General features: G+C 37.5%; 2 protein-coding genes across 4 annotated transcripts in view; one reads left to right on the forward strand and one right to left on the reverse strand.

Annotated features, from left to right (window-relative positions):
- Nucleotides 1–327: 327 nt before the first annotated feature.
- Nucleotides 328–4,836, reverse strand: LOC139959612 (transmembrane protein 11, mitochondrial-like). Of its 2 annotated transcripts, XM_071957351.1 has the most exons (3): nucleotides 4,678–4,822; nucleotides 4,417–4,548; nucleotides 328–3,779 (listed from the first exon to the last, which is right to left on the reverse strand). In XM_071957351.1, the coding sequence occupies exons 1-3, from the start codon at nucleotides 4,692–4,694 to the stop codon at nucleotides 3,266–3,268; spliced, it is 663 nt and encodes a 220-aa protein (XP_071813452.1). In that variant the 5' UTR covers nucleotides 4,695–4,822; the 3' UTR covers nucleotides 328–3,265. The 2 variants fall into 2 exon arrangements, with proteins under 2 accessions (XP_071813452.1, XP_071813453.1); XM_071957352.1 differs by lacking the exon at nucleotides 4,417–4,548 and having other exon boundaries at nucleotides 4,678–4,836.
- Nucleotides 4,837–7,792: 2,956 nt separating this feature from the next.
- LOC139959613 (transmembrane protein 184B-like) overlaps nucleotides 7,793–16,124 on the forward strand; it is a 38,872-nt gene continuing 30,540 nt past the window's right edge. The window contains exon 1 of one of the 2 annotated variants that reach the window (XM_071957354.1): nucleotides 7,793–8,243. In XM_071957354.1, coding sequence (XP_071813455.1) covers nucleotides 7,980–8,243 — 264 coding nt within the window. In that variant the 5' untranslated portion in view covers nucleotides 7,793–7,979. The remainder of the gene's footprint in view (nucleotides 8,244–16,124) is intronic. The other variant, XM_071957353.1, reaches the window with a different exon arrangement.

The raw sequence follows: 16,124 nt of genomic DNA on the forward strand, positions 1-16,124 counted from the left end.
CTTGCGAGGTGACTTGTTAATATAGTTGCATGCGCCGGTTTGTTGCTGCACCCTATGGGAAGTCCCACAGGGGACACGTGGCTGTGGTGCACTCTGGTGCCCCAGGAGAGATTTTTGAATTGTGCACACTTTGGTGTGTAGGTGTGACAAGTTAACAGTAACTAGGGCTAAGTACAGCGCAGCGAGACTTTATTGTAAGTTGCGCTATATAAGAACTGTTAATTATGATTATTCTGTGAGAACCCTAAATTTTTTCTAGTGTGATGTGAAATCAGTGTCATTTGTAACTCATATTGAAAATAAAGATAGAAATACAAATCATCAAAATAAATTGTCTCTCTTTTATTTAATTTCCTTTCATGTCAATCAAACAAGCAATTCCATGGGAGAGTTACAGGTAACACTCAAATTTACATTTGTTATGAAACAAATTTAATTTCAAATCCGTGTAGTTGGAAACTTTCAATCTTTTTTGTGTAAACCCTGTGTGCATATTTACGCATTTTATTTTTTATTTAGGGACAAGTTATTTGATCCTGAAGCAGGTGCATCAACTATGGCATTAGTATATCCAGACTGGTTTTGTATTAGAATAAATCAAGGTCTTTTTATTGGCAAAGTAGTAACAAAAACATTAAAAGATCTGAAAAAGTACAACCCTGTTAAAACACTTCCCAAAAATTTAGAAAAGATTGAATTGTGCACAATTTAGCATTGATATGCCATAGTGTGTTCTAAAGTTATTCCAATTTCGAAGGTAATCCCCTTAGAAGTATTAATATTCGGAATACTCCTTTAAGATTCCATAGAAAACGAGTTCTTCAGCCCTAATCTAAGCGTTAGTCCATTGTATCAAAAATTTAAGTAAACAAAATTTGTTCTTTTAGCTTGAATCCAACACCCATCAGAGCAAGTGGATGACACTAAAATCAGAAGCAAATTTGTGATCCAATGAAACATGTAACTTGAGACCTTAAAGTAACCTCTCTTTGGAGTCAATTCTGTATTGCCTTTGAGATGTTGACTTATCAGTCTGTGTTTGGCCATTTGATGAGCCACTGATGGGTTTTTTGGAAATTTTATCAATATCTCAAGAAATCAAATTGGAATAAAGCAGTACAAACTTGGACTGTTTACAGGCTTTTATCTGCCTAAATGTATCAAAATAAACTTTATACTTAAAGTAATTGATATTATGTGCTATAAATTGTAAACCTATTGTATACAATAAGGAGGGGAGGGTGGGGAGTGAAATTACATGGTAACACACACAAATGGGGGAGGGAGAAGCATGCACAACAACAGTTGTGCACATGAAGGGCTGGGCATGCCCCTCCCTCCCCCCCCCCCCTCTATTCCACCATGTGTACAACTTCACAAGTGACAGACAATGCTCACCTCTCATGTCAGAACATGAACCACAGGCAGTTCTTATATGTGTCATACAAAGTCTTCATGGCAAAACAGGATATTCTTTAATATTCTAATAAGTTTCCCACATTGACTTCTCGGCTGTACAGTACGTGCTGTAGTCCGGATCTGATCAACCAAATCTCCAACAGGAGAACAGCACGTAAGTCTTGAAATCTTTGTTTCAGCTGAAATCAGTGAACTGGAAACATCATCTTCTACACAGTAGAAAAATTATCAGCTACTAATTAAAGCCAGTGCCAAATGCAAGCTTAACAAACCTGTTTTAAGAATTACTCAAAAATAAGATTGCTTCAAATCAACCTGTCCATCACATTCACTTATAAATGTTCACCACCTTTGGAACTCGCTGGGTAGTTTCCAAACTTTAACCAACTCTTTATGTGCTACATTAAGTTCATTAAGAATACACAAATCTCAACCTGATCAATCACCAAAAAGACTGTTGATTGAAGATCTGGTTGAGATCTGCACGATACTGCAGAAATCCAACATAAAGGCTTTTGGCGACCATGACTCTTTTCACGGTTCACATCGTTCATACTGGTCAATCATTCATACCAATGATCTACCCAGTCAGTGATTGGCCTCAAGTAGCCAAAAAAATCTGGCATCTTACTGTGTCCTGCAAAGGCTGGTGCCTTTAACAAACTCTAATTATGAAAGCAGCTGTTTGCATCTGGTCACCAATTTCTGTCTAACTTAACAAACCTGTTTCAACTTTCTTCAAATTCGATTGTTTGAAATCAGACTACGACTCCAGCATTCAAAGTTTTTCAACCAAGTGAAATTTTAATCAGCCTTCAAAATGAAACTTGATGAACTGGGATGGGCATGGAATTAACATTTACAAAATTTTACAAAATTGCTGTGTAAAACTTTTTTAATAATGCTTTAATTTAAAAGTTCATGAGGAATACACAAAATTTAAAATCTGATTAATCACCACAAAGAATGCTGATTACAAATCTGGTTGGGTTCTGCAGAATATTGCAAAGTACCAAAACTGCCTTAAGTCTCTTTGTTGGTTCCTATCATTGATGGTTCCCAAAGATATGTAGAGTCAAAGATTGTTCAAATGCCCAAACAAAGTTGTTTGGCAAAGGCAACTGCCATACAAAAAAACTTAGAATAATGTCAAACAATATTATCTGAATCCAGTGTCCATAAGAAATTGCTATGTGCATAAATGTATGTGCCTGGCCTTGATAGCGGTTTTGACACTGAGTCTTGTCTGAATTTACAAACAATACTGTCCAATATTGTGAAAATGGAAGATTTTTAGTTCGGTTATAATATGATGCATGTTAAAGCAGAGGCAGGCCAATTTTACACAGTAGTTGTCAAAAATTGATAATAATACTGTCTGCACAGAGTCATCATGAAAGAACATAATATCGTCAAAAACTAGAAACCCTGGTCTGGTATCAAATCAGTTTGTTATTGCTAATATTTTAACATATGAATATTAACCTAGATGCATCCGATTTTGGAACCCAGTGCTATCATGATATTTCTAGTGTAGACAAAACATATGTACTCATTTTATTTTAATTGGCCTGCAGTGAATAAATACACAGAATACAGATTGTCTTTGTCTTTTACACACAGGGATACTCTTTTTTTTCCCTCACCTATCTTTGCCACAAAATTGCTAAAATCCCATTCAGTAAAACATTTCTTAAACTTCTCAAATTTGTACCAAAATCTATTTTTGCCTTTTTTTCAAATTTCACATAAGTCCATGCAAACCTTCCAGATAGAAAACACTCTGCTTTTGGAAAATAAACTACTTTCCTCTGTGGACGTTTGTTGTTTCCGTTCATTCCTTTTTTCATTGATACATCCAGTGGTAGAACTTATGGCCCATGTACACCGCCGTCACTGCTGCTATCAAGTTGTGTAGAGCCTTTCTGTATTTGTCATCTTTGCGAACCAGGACCACAGGGGAGGACGTGCCCAACATCTGCATCGGTAGCTTGGTTAGAACCCCATAGTCATATTCCACTTGATACTTACAGCATGGATCAAACTGCCACGATACCCCATATATAGAAGCACATATGATACTTAAAGTTCCCATAGGGATACTGACGAAATTGGCCAAGTCATTTTGAATTAGCATTGGGGCAGCTAAACAACTCACACCTGCAAGTACTGCAGTTTTGTGGAGACAGTTTCCTATAGTGATCCACTTCGCTGTTTCATCACCGAGTTTGGCAGGTTCGATAATAATTATACCTCTCCGAGCTTCTAGGGCTTGGTCTAGATCAATTTCAAACTGCTCTTGAGCGTTACCGTTATCATAGATTTCTTGAATAATTGCACAGTCAAGAGGCAGAGCCTCCCTAAGAAAACAAAAAAAGGAAAGGAAAAAGTACAAACAAGTGTTCTAACATCAAAGCGTTTTATGATATAATAGTATGTGGAACATTAATCTTCAAGAGGTTGTGGTTTCTGCAACTTCATTGAATGATTACAAGGCAAAATTGGACAATCACTGGAATCTTAATAATGAGGAACTGTATTTGTTTTGTGAACTGTTGTATCTATTTTGCGCTGCAGTTAGGAGTGCCTAAAAGGACTTTCCTTTCTTGGAGCCCGTCAGAAATCAAGTAATATTAACAAACATAACTTTGACTATAGTATTATTTAGCAGAATGAGAAGCAGAACTATTTCATGTCTACTGTCTCCAATTAAGCTATTTTATACCTCTTCTAAATTCGTTGACATTATGGAAGAAAAAAGGCGATTGAGATTTATTTTAGCGCTCGCCTAGGTCTACCCCTTTGTGGATCTCATGATCCAGCAGTCTGTAGTAGTGCAGAGCTAACTCAAGCTTGGCCTAACTTAGTTGGATCATTTTACCACATTTTTTTTAAAATAATAGGTAAATTAATATAGAACGTGCAAAAATAGTTGTTGAGGATTCCATTCAGGTCGATCATAACGATAAATATTAGCTTACTTGCCTTAAGTATTACCTCTTTACCATGAATGTTAACCTTGGGCCTAACACGTTTGGGCTTCTATCACTCATGAGATTACGAAGATTCGCGCAACTGCCCCCTAGTATGACACACGGATCTTTTTGTTTACAACGAGCATTACTGGGTCTAGACAAGTAAAGAAATGAAAGAACTGGATTAGCCTACAACAACGTAATAACGAGGACCTAGTGCAATTAACCTTTCAATGAAGCTTTCTTTGTGGAAATGTTTTTGCAAATTATCATAGGAACATACTTATCGTCAATAGCCATGTACGTCTTTCAATGAATTTTACAGCAAAATAGGAGTACGAGACCAGTTTCCCTTTTCGGAGCGGCGAACACTTGAATGATATACCAGGATCATTACTGCGCTGCTGCGCATTATATATAATCATATCGGACAGTCAGTTGTAATAGAGGGCGGCTTTTATCTTATCTTATATGGTCATCTTCCAGCTCTTCTGCTCAAAACTCTGGCGTGTAAACTTGGTATATTATCCCTGTACGATGTCTCTTAGTTTCCTTCAGTAGAGTCGCCAGACATCTCAAGCAATTACAAGCAGGTACAGCAATTAATTAGGGGGCATAATGTTTATTTGTGAATGCCGTCCTGGAGGAGGGGTCTATAAGGGGACGGGGTTTCCCTTTCATTATTTTGATTAATTATGGGTCCTCAGATGCAATCTGGTGCTATATTTTGCAACTTGAAGCAGCTTTACGTTCAAGAATTTCAGGCTTTAGTATGTCCGACATTTATGGTTTTAATTGAGGCGGATGAAAAAGTTATACAAAAAATGGAAATTAACCTTTTTGCTTTGATAATGATTTTAAATAAGAGTGTTGAAATTGAAATTCATGCAGGGTAGTATTGAAGTTTCAGCACTAGCGGTTCACGCCGGGGCCTCTGTGACATTGTTAGTGAGAAAACAACTGGTTATTGTGATGCACGGTCGATGGAAGAAGTTTTACTGATGAACATAATACGTTTCGTCCTTTGTAAACAATTTTTTGGGGAGCATGATTTTTTTGGGGAGGGCACGTGCCCCGCCCCCCCCCCAGGCCACCCCTTGGCTATGCGACTGGTTTCCTTGAGAAGGTAGGTGCAGTGTTTTAAAATAAAAGTGTTGAAATGTTGATATGAAAACGTCGAAATTAAGAAGATAAAACGAAACACTTTCCCAGATGAAATTCAAAATTTGAGGTAAACGCCGAAAGTTCCACATAAAGTATGATAAACCTCGATTTTGGCACGATTAGATCAGAAATCAAGATTTTCTAATCAAATGTCAACATAGTTGGATGTATTGAGATGAAGCATCGGAACTTCGACTCGAATTCTGTAATTAAACGAAAAACTGCGAGGTAAAACGTCAACTTTTCGACATTGAGAACGTCGCAGTTTTCAGTCCAAATTTTCAAATTTTGCAATGAAAACAAAGAAATTGCTAAATAAAACATGATAAGGGAAAGGAAAAGAGACGCAATTGTTCAAATGTGGATTAAAACATCGACATTTTGACAAAAGTTCAAAATACTCCTTCAAAACATCATGTTCTCGACATATACGTCAATATTTTGTAATTAGTATCTTTTGCGACGAAGAGGAAATCGGCACGATCGGCAACACGAACTTAGCGGATCACTGGTTCAGAGCAGAAAAAAACGGTAGGGCATTATACGGGAACCATCAACTTGGGCGTAGGAACCGGGGGCTGGGGGCGCCAGCCCCCCAGTGAAAAATATGGGGGCGGAAGTATCATTCCGCCCCCCCCCCCCGCTTCGCAAGTAAAAAACAACCCTTTTTCATTTCCAAATGAGAAAAAAAATCTCATTTGGAGCACCAAATTGCATCTAAGGCCAGGTGAAAATGCAAAATTATAGTGTGCTATATTGCACCAAATAGCATTTGAGGCCACCTGGAAATGCAAACAAAATTCCAAAGGGGAGGGGGACACCCCCTCCCCTTAAACCCCTCCCCCAGGTCGGCCATCAGTCTTCAGCCCCCCCCCCACTCAAAAGAACCTTCCTACGCCACTGGGAACCATCGCCGGGATCAAAGAATGGCAAGACAACTCGACAGAAGAAGAAAGATACAGTCATACAGGCATAGATGTACAAATACATTTTCAACGTTTCTTCAAATCTACATGGTTTTGGTTGCTAGGAAATTGTAATCACTATAAGACTGAATTTGTCAAAGTAAAAAGATAATGAGACTTAATTAAAGTAAGTCAGAAGTATTGTGTCGAATTCAGAATAGACAATCCACACCCTGTTCTTGTTATGTCGTTTCAAACGCAGGTTGCGAGTGTCGCTGAATCCAGGATGGAATCTAATATCTGTCAAATGAGTCATACTTGTTCCTGTTTGCAAACAGCGACATAGTTATATACAGGCCTATATACACGGCCTCCTGCTATTTGCACATACCTAGCCATAAATTATAGTAGTGATGAAATTTTCAATTTCCGAAGGCAAAACTTGACCTGACTGGAAATCGGGTTACAAAAAATGTGGGACAGTGACAAAACTTATACTGCAGGAATGATTCTCCAGTGTATGAACAGATAATAAGAAGCAAATAATCCGACTGCTTACAAAGCTTGTTGATCAACTTGTTAAAAAACTCCATCGATGGAGTTTTTTAAGAAGTTGTAATTAACTGATTTAACTACAAATAGAAGGTGGTAAACGGGTATACGTACGGAGGTTGTGGTGACTTGCAATCATTACAGCGTCCGACATTCATTTTTTTTTAATCGGCAGATTAACCACATGACCAGGGCGAAGGTTCAGGAAACTTTATATTTCCATCGCAATAGCCTACTATACTGGGATGTCCCACTTTTTAATTTTGTATTTATATAGTGCCATTTTGTTGCAAAATTACATTCAAATTAATAATATAGTGCTTAAAAGGGATCTGTTATTGAAAATATTGTATGAATTAACATTCTGGATTTGTGGTCACGGAATGCACAGTCTGGCTCCAATTTGTCGAAACATTAAGTAATTATGTGTACTGTGCCCTCAAATCAAAGTCACATGATCCATCATTCACTCGAAGTTTGTTCTCAGCTCCTCTTTCCCTCTCCTTCTCCCTCCTCCTCCTCTTCCTCCTCGATCCCACTCCTTCCTTCTCCCCATCCTTATTCTCCCTCTCCCTTCTCCTGCTCCTCTCCCTTTCCCTTCTCTCCCTCCTCCCCATAACTACCCCCTGTTTGAACCCACGTTCTCGACACCCATGCGTAGTAATAACAATCCTTACTGTTGCAGTGACTGCGCAACCTTGAGATTTCTTGCTTCTCTCATTCTGATATTCTGCCTCTCATAACATAAATTCTCCTCTCTGGAACGCATGCGTGTCAATGACGATGTCGCGCAGTATAGTACGAGTTATCATATCTAGGAATATTATGCGCGATAAAACTTGAAATCACAAAATCGTAACATTTCTCGATAACGGACCCATTTTCCCTTGTTTCTTGGTGGACTATATTTCAGAGCTACACTATTATCTTGCCTTTTAATATCGTGTTGGAAAGGAGGCTGTAAATGGCTGCGCTTAGCGCGATTTCGACCTCACTAGCAATCAATTCAACCAGTGAGTCAGGTTTGTTGTCAACTGAGGTTACTTCTGTAATGACTAACAGTACACATTCTGTAATGGCTACTTCACAGTCACACATTGCTGTCGAAACAACGGCCGTTCCTTCTTCAGAGTTACCGCCGCCTGAATTAATATTTTTGCAGACTCCTGTCGGAAGAGGCTTGGCAGGCATATTCGCTTGGGCAGCGTTCATTATAACATGTCACCAGGTAATTTAATTAGATTTGTTTTCGAATTTATGAGAGTCAATGTTGGCCTAAGCGAAATCGTTTACGTTATCAGCTAACGAGTAACGGTAGTAGTTACTCAGTTACTGTATACTAAGTTTCACTGCTGTGCCGTACCCACGTACTACTTGTTGGTGAGCACTGTCTGCTACTGTACTGTACAAAGATCATATAGTAATGAGTAAGGGAAGGATTGATTTGATGTTATTTGCGGCGACAGACAATCCCAAAGGATTGCAACAGTAACAAGAAAGATGCCATTCAGTTCATTGTAATTTTTAGTAAGATAATTGGCGTTTTTAAGAATGTAAGTGTCAATTGTTCCAAACTGAAACGAAAAAGTGGACTGTCACTGTCAGACAGTTCTTGAACTTGAAAATATTATAGGCTATGCTTGTGCCATGGACAAGGATAGCCTTCAAGACTTGAACTGGCAAAGTTATCCACCCATTGAACTCACTAAGTTCTTCTCTGTCATTTAAGCCTAGTATATAATTTCCTCTAATTAGCATACACATCTACCAGCTGCAGTGTACTGTACTTTGGGCCAGTGGTTTGCTAGACATTACAAGTGCATGATGGTGTATGGGATGAGGATCGATTACACACTGAGAGCAACATTTTGGGAGTGGAGACCAAGTTTGAGAGTAATGCAACGGTTGCCAGTGCGAGCGCGACGCCATATCGAAATGGGATCCAGAGGCCTCCCATAGAGTCCAGGTGCCTGCCATATAGGGCCCAGGTGTCTGCCATTGGGCCCTGCATGTTAGGGTCAAGGGTGGGAGGCTGAATTTCCATAGTTTCCATATATAGCAGCTTCAATTAGGCAGAATTTTGTAGGTAGGTGTAAGTAAAATTATAGACAGTAGAGTCAAAATGTTATTTTTCTACCAGCTGAAGATTTATTTTTGTATGGCAAATTTCATTTTTGAGGGTGGGGGGGTGGGAAGGCACCCAAAGGAAAGAATGCTGGCCCCAGGGCTCACCATACATTTGAGATGGCACTTGCCACCCATTTTGCCTCTTTGGTGGTGCCATTGATAGGCCTTGGGGCCTTTATTCTGATGAAACTTTCCTTGTGTAACACATATTACACATAGTCACAAGTGGAACCAATGTGTAAATTTAGTATAAATGCTGGATGTTAGTCCAGAAAATCAGAAATGTATTTCAATGAGTTGATGTTTTTGAAATACATGAAGAGAGGACCATAAACCTTTGTTAGAGACTGTATTGTATGCATATTGTTAGTGCTAACTTGTGCTGTGTAAATAATTGAAGTAACAAGCCAAGTACTATTGTAACTCTGAATGAAGAGCATCTTAAAGCCAATTCTAAGAAAAGATTTTTGTATTAACTTTAGCAGTTTCCACAAAGACTGATAACCTATATGGTAGGTATACTTGTCGTGTAATTTCGGCCGGTGTTTGGCTTTGTCAGTAATGATAATACTAAAAGACTAAACACGTGATGAGCAAATGTAAAGACAGTTGAGTTCCTTTTTATCAAAACCTAATGAATACTTCCTTGTAACAAAGCTCACTAAAAACCAATCATAACTCCACATACAGTAAACAACATCCAGCGTTAACTTAATCAACACAAAACCTGTGCCTCTCCTTTCCTTCTGCCGCCCTTCTCTGCCCTTCTCGCTGCTACCTCTTCGCTCCAAACATTTAACTTCTAAAGGTACTATTAAGTAATGAATTTAACTAAACACAAACGTACACTCGGTAACAATGAATTGAAATGAATTGAGAGAAGCGCAACTAACAACACTACCAGCAACACTACATGACACTTTCTCCTTATGACTGTGTCAGTCATACAGAAGGAAAATATTTATATAAGTTACGGTACATAATACATATATATATTTTTTTTCTTAATTTATAAAGGGAAAAATTTACATAAAACATATGTATGAACATTTTCAAATATACTCTTCATGATATACAATATCTTTCAAAAATTTTCCGTACATGAAATCACAACATTTACATTAAGAAATATTATGAAGTGTCAACAAAATGTTAGAAATACTAATTACTTTGACTTCATGCCCTGCATTCCCATTTACACAACTTCTTCTATAATTAATATCAAACGTATATTATTGTGAGGCCAGAAACTAGCTCTAGTGGAACTTATCGAATGTGCTCACCACTTGAATAATGCTTGATGATCAGTAACAATGTTAAACCTGTACCCGTGGAGATAATACTTTAACTTATTCACCGCCCACACATTTGCAAGTCATTTCTTCTCTGGTACACTGTAATTCTCCTCTCGAGCCAACTGCTTACGACTCAAATTCACAATCCGGTGCTCTTTGCCATCCGACCCGTCTTGACTAAGATGCCATAATTAGAAGCATGTAGTAGCCTGTAAGGCCCAAGAAGACCCTCGCGTTCCTTTTTGTGACAGTGCATGAAAATTCCCAAACCGCTTGAATCTTGTCATACATGGGCGTTATACTCCCATTACCTATCACATGCCCTGAATAAGCTACTTTATTCATTGTAACCTTACATTTACTGGGTTTACATTTACATACAGTAGGTCTTTCAGACATAATTCATGTATTAGAAACATGTACAGTATTAACTTAATTATATAATTGTTTGTATTTGGAAGTTGGAATCAGTAACTGTTTCGACATGAATGGATCATTAAATATATAAAACCAAAATTCTTCTGCAATTTTGAGATATGTCTATGACTTACTGGCAGCCATATGGAATTTCAGTCACAATTAATAATCCAGTTTGTTTGTTGATGAACTGGAAAAGCTGTTGAAGTGCAATACAGTACATAAGAGCACTCACTAACACACATTGAGTTGCAGGTGCTGTTCAGAGACAGGTTAAACTTTAAAAACAAAAAATCACACACACACAAATACAAAAACACAGGCACTTAAAAATATGAAGTTAACACTTCAATTTGAAGTGATTTTAAAAGCAATTGTGAGATTGATCTAAAATTTCTAACATATAACAGAACTTTACAAATTTACAAGTGGTTTACTTTACAAGTTTTCACCTTTGTTATATCCTACAAAGTATGGATACTGTTAAGTGGGTCAAGTACAGTATGTGGTACGGTGTAGTAAAACAAATATAGAAGTCCAAGGTGAACTGATTAATGTACAAAGGGACATTTTGCATTCTGCATATTCCTCACATTCTCTGCAATTTGCCATTTAAGACTATCAACATGGGTCGGTTTTCTTCTGCCTCTTGTCAAACACAATGACTGTAATGCACCAAATACTTGAGCCACCGCTAACTGAACCGAAATCAGAGCCCAGTAAATTCTGTGATGAAATTTCATCCTCAACTCTTGGTAAAAGGTTCTTCCTATTGGTCGTACTGTTTTTTTGTGGAATGTGGTTGCTATGAATTATTTAATTGAAAATCAATTTCTTCTATTACTATTTATACCTTTTGTATTATGCCTTAGTTATTGACTCTAAAACTTGCATCCTGTACCATACTGTAGTAGACAAATTGTTAATATTTGCAGGTCTGTTATTGGTAGCACAGTACACTGTAAACTTTGAATAAAATAGCTCTATATTATACCACAACATCTGTCATATGTTGACACTTTAAATTAAATTTTTTTTCTGGCATCTCCATTGAAACAGAATAGGGCCTATTGTTAAATCCCTGGTGTGTAAGTATATTTCTGCTTCTCTCAAATGAAGTGTTCTTTCTTGTCAATCTCATAAAGGTGTTACTGTTAAGCATATTCCTGTTACAACATTGTGTTGCAGGCGCGTAGCCAAGGGGGGGGGGGCGAAGGGGGCAGCCGCCCCCCTTGAGCATATTTTTAATTTTTTTTTTTAATGTTTTTATGATATCGCTAGTATTTTCAAAAGAGAAAATGCTAAAATGCAACTTACAAGGCCTGGGAAGTGCCTTTTCCAGTGATCTGGGAGGCATTTTCAGCCAAAATTTTCTTGTACGCTTCGCGCAACCATGGTGGCGCTACGCTTAGATAGTTTGCAATGCCATATCTACAGTTTCGCCCCTCCCTTTGCAAATTCCTGGCTATGCGCCTGTTGTGTTGTTATGTCTGAGTATCTCTGTACACTAGACACTTCAGTCCTGATGTATAAATTATGTACTGTTACTAAGTAATGTGAAAAACATGCAAGTGAATTGAAAATGAGTTGTATGAACAGTACAGACAACACTCTACTTTAATACTACAGTGCTACATGTAATTATTATTGTACAGTTTGTAAGTGCAATTTGCAGTCACACAGTACAGTGTGTTAACTCATTTGCAGTCACACAGTACAGTGTGCACATGTCATTTGCAGTCACACAGTACAGTGTGCAATTGTGCATAAATGCTTACAGTGTGTGTGCAAACATGTACACTATGGAGTAAACCTCAGCAGTTACAGAAGTTCACAGAAAGATGTTTGTTTCCTTCCCAAGTCTTCTGCAGCTCAGGTCATTTCAAATTTGATATTCTGACGATTCCTAGACTCACTCAGTGTTATTCTCGTATGTAGTCTGCCTTTCATTATATATGGGACCAAGCAGTAATTAAGACATTGCATACATGCAAACTTATAAGGTGCTGTAGGAGGTTGTTTGTAAATTTCATGAAATTGGTGGCTTCTCAAGTCATTCATACATTACGTTTTGCATTTGAAATCTAATATTGACCTGTCCACAGTCCACTATATTGTAGTATTGTGATAAGGATTTTGATACCTCAATGTCTACCCAAACCTCAACCTGAAACTCAGCCCCAACCTCAGTCCAGCCCAAACCTCAATCGAAGCCAACCTCAAACCCAGTCCCAACCTCAGCTACCAGCCCAGTCTCACTCATCCTCTCCATTTCCAGCACACCCCATGGGCCTCATGTATGAGCACTTTAATAAAATCCATTTGGTTGTATTGTGCACTGAGCACTCTAATATAATCCATACAGTTGTATTGTGCAACACTTGATTGTACATAGATACAGTTCTGAATAATCTGCTGTATACTGTACATGGTAGTGACAGTGTATAAGTTGTTTGCACTTTCTCACTCACTGACTAACAGAACATATAGATTTTCATATTCATGTGGATCTAACTTCTGTACCCAAACTAGGTTTCCATAATGTTTGATTATAGTATACACGTATGTATCTCTGGTTAGAATGTGGCAAAGTACATACTCAACCTAAACCATCATCATTGGCTGTGGCATTTCTAATTTGTAAATTACTGGTAATCACCTGTTTCTGGCAGAATGTTTACACAATTTCACATGCCTGCAGTATCATAATTCCTCTAATTTTGACAGTATTTTAGGTATAATGTAACTTTAGCCATCACTTGTAGGAACATGTCTTTTCAAATTAAGGCTTTTCTTCCTTCCTTGCACACTCATCTTTATCACTAATTGCTATTTAGAGTCGTATTTTATACCATCCGTCAATTTTTGAGCTGAGAGTTTTGCATGTGATTATTGACACAGTATTGATTTTTAAATTTTCTTATGGACAATAAATCAAAAATAACTTCTTTCTTGTCTTCACTTTCTGCCAAATTTATTCAAAGAAAAAATTAAGTACTGGAGGTAGTTTTTACTGTTCGTACAACTGGATCGTCTGGATGATAATTATGAGATTGCTACATCATCCATCATAAATGGCAAATTTAAAGGTTTAAAAAAAAAAACAGGAAAAGGAAGGAAGATAAGACTCCATAGACATAAAACATTAAACTTTCTTTAATGACTTCTTAAAGACTTCTTTAAAGACTTTCTTTACAAGATTAAAATTGGTTTTGGAAAGGTTGAATTCTGAAGTGCTCATAATATTACACCTTGCACTTTTCACCCTTACTAGTTCAATTTAAGGGGAAAGAACTTAGTCTATTAGGTAAGCTGTTTATCTGAAGGTCCTGCCTCTCCAACCACAACCTTTCGGAGAAAAACAAAACAAGCAATACTAAAAAGAAACAAAGTACTTTTAAAGAAGGAGATGAACAACAAATGGAGAAAAGATGAGCTTAGTTAAATAGGGTTTGTAGTGTTAAATACAATACAGAGAAAACAAGATACATGTGCCTCATAGAAAACTGAACTGCAGCATACAGACCTGCCTCCCCAACCAGGACCTTCCAGAGAAAAATAAAACAAACAAAACAAGCAACACAAAGTACATTGAAAGAGGAGATATAAGCAACAAATAATGGAGAAAAGATGAGCTTAGTTAAATAGGGTTTGTAGTGTTAAATACAATACAGAGAAAACAAGACATGCCTCATAGAAACTGACCTGCAGGCTGCAGCATACAGACTTGGATAGTACTTACAGTAAGCAGAACTAACAACAGATGTGACTTTATGTTCCTTCTTGGTTATTGATTTTAGAGGCCTTGGTTAAATTTTAGAATCATAACAAGTTAGATAGATAGATACTATATATAGATAAACCTAAGTACTTGATTGTTCTCCCTAAAGGGTACCCCTATGCTTATTATAAATAGTTTCTGAGGGACATAGCATCACTGTGTGGAGTACATGCCCTGATAATGTGAGAACAACGTGTGTATAGTTATACAGGCGTGAATGTTTGGGCATTTCATTTGTTGATAAATGGAGTAATGGCATTTGGACTATGATCAAGCAACATGATCAATTATCATTAAGACTTATTATAGTGCTGGATTGTTGCCAAAACTGAAAACTTTAAAATTAAGAATAAGCTGTGAGTCTGTGACGATCGCAAAGTTTGCTGAAAGTTTGATCATTGCCACTGTATGATACTGGACTGGACTTGATTACACTGTAAGCTAGGCTGTCCAAGAAACAACACATGATGGAAGGTACTTTCAATGGAAGTAAACTGGTCGCTAGGTGATGTGGACATCCTCTACGTATGGTAATAGATTTTTATTTACTTCATTCCTCTCTTGCCTAACTCCAATACACTACATGCTCTCTACACACTCTGACCTACCTAGCTGACTACAATTAATATTTTTGCCCATTGACCCCGCCGACCTTTCCAGGTCAATGTCCTCTTCCTTCTAAATCTACCATTCTGAAGCTTGCAATGTAATGCTGATTCTTGCTAATAAGGTATTCCATCCTCTTTGAGTCTTAGTTCTATCTTTATATTCCTGAAGTTTACAAAGGAAGACTACAGTAAGTCTGCAGTAAGTCTACAGTAAGTCTCAGTAAGTCTACAGTAAGTCTACAGTAAGTCTACAATAAGTCTTTCAGATTTGTGTATTATCCCTAAGTACTACAAAATGCCACTGTATAATTATAAATTTGGTTCACAATTGGGCCTGGTTCCTTACTCTCCTTTGTATATTTCTTACTCTATAGCTACAGCTATAGTGTGCTTATCATCATATTTCTTCCTTATCAGCCCCTGGAATGATAATCTCTCCACTCTAGTAATTATGTGTATTATTTTCTTTTATAGTTGACAATGTATACACTATAGAGATGTTAAACCTTCTATATCCTTCTGTACGTTTTATTTACATGCAGTACAGCTTTCAGCCTAAGCTTAAACCCTTTTTTTGTGTGCATATTTACACTGTTTGTTTCAAATGTGAGACATTTTGGTGGCCAAGAAAAGGATGGAAATTAACCGAGCCGTCAACTTGCCTAGGGCTGAGAGCCATCAAGGATTTTATCGAATATATACAGTGAGAAAAATGTCAGTAACTTCCATGGTTTTATAAGTTCTTTGACAGGTAGCATATATAAGTCTATGCCCTTGAAATCGTGTGCTGAATTGATCGGGGAGATGTTTTCTATCGTTCCTTACCTTCCTCCTTATTGCAGACTTAATTAGTATTCTCACACAGCATTGCCTCTGTGGAT

This window comes from Apostichopus japonicus, chromosome 19 (assembly GCF_037975245.1).
Source record: "Apostichopus japonicus isolate 1M-3 chromosome 19, ASM3797524v1, whole genome shotgun sequence".
NCBI lineage: Eukaryota > Metazoa > Echinodermata > Holothuroidea > Aspidochirotida > Stichopodidae > Apostichopus > Apostichopus japonicus.

Excerpts from the sequence above, each read along its gene's own strand:
- LOC139959612 (XM_071957351.1), bottom strand. Across the intron at positions 3,780-4,416 it reads TTAACATTCATGGTAAAGAG|GGAGGCTCTGCCTCTTGACT; the intron begins GTAATACTTAAG and ends TTGTTTTCTTAG.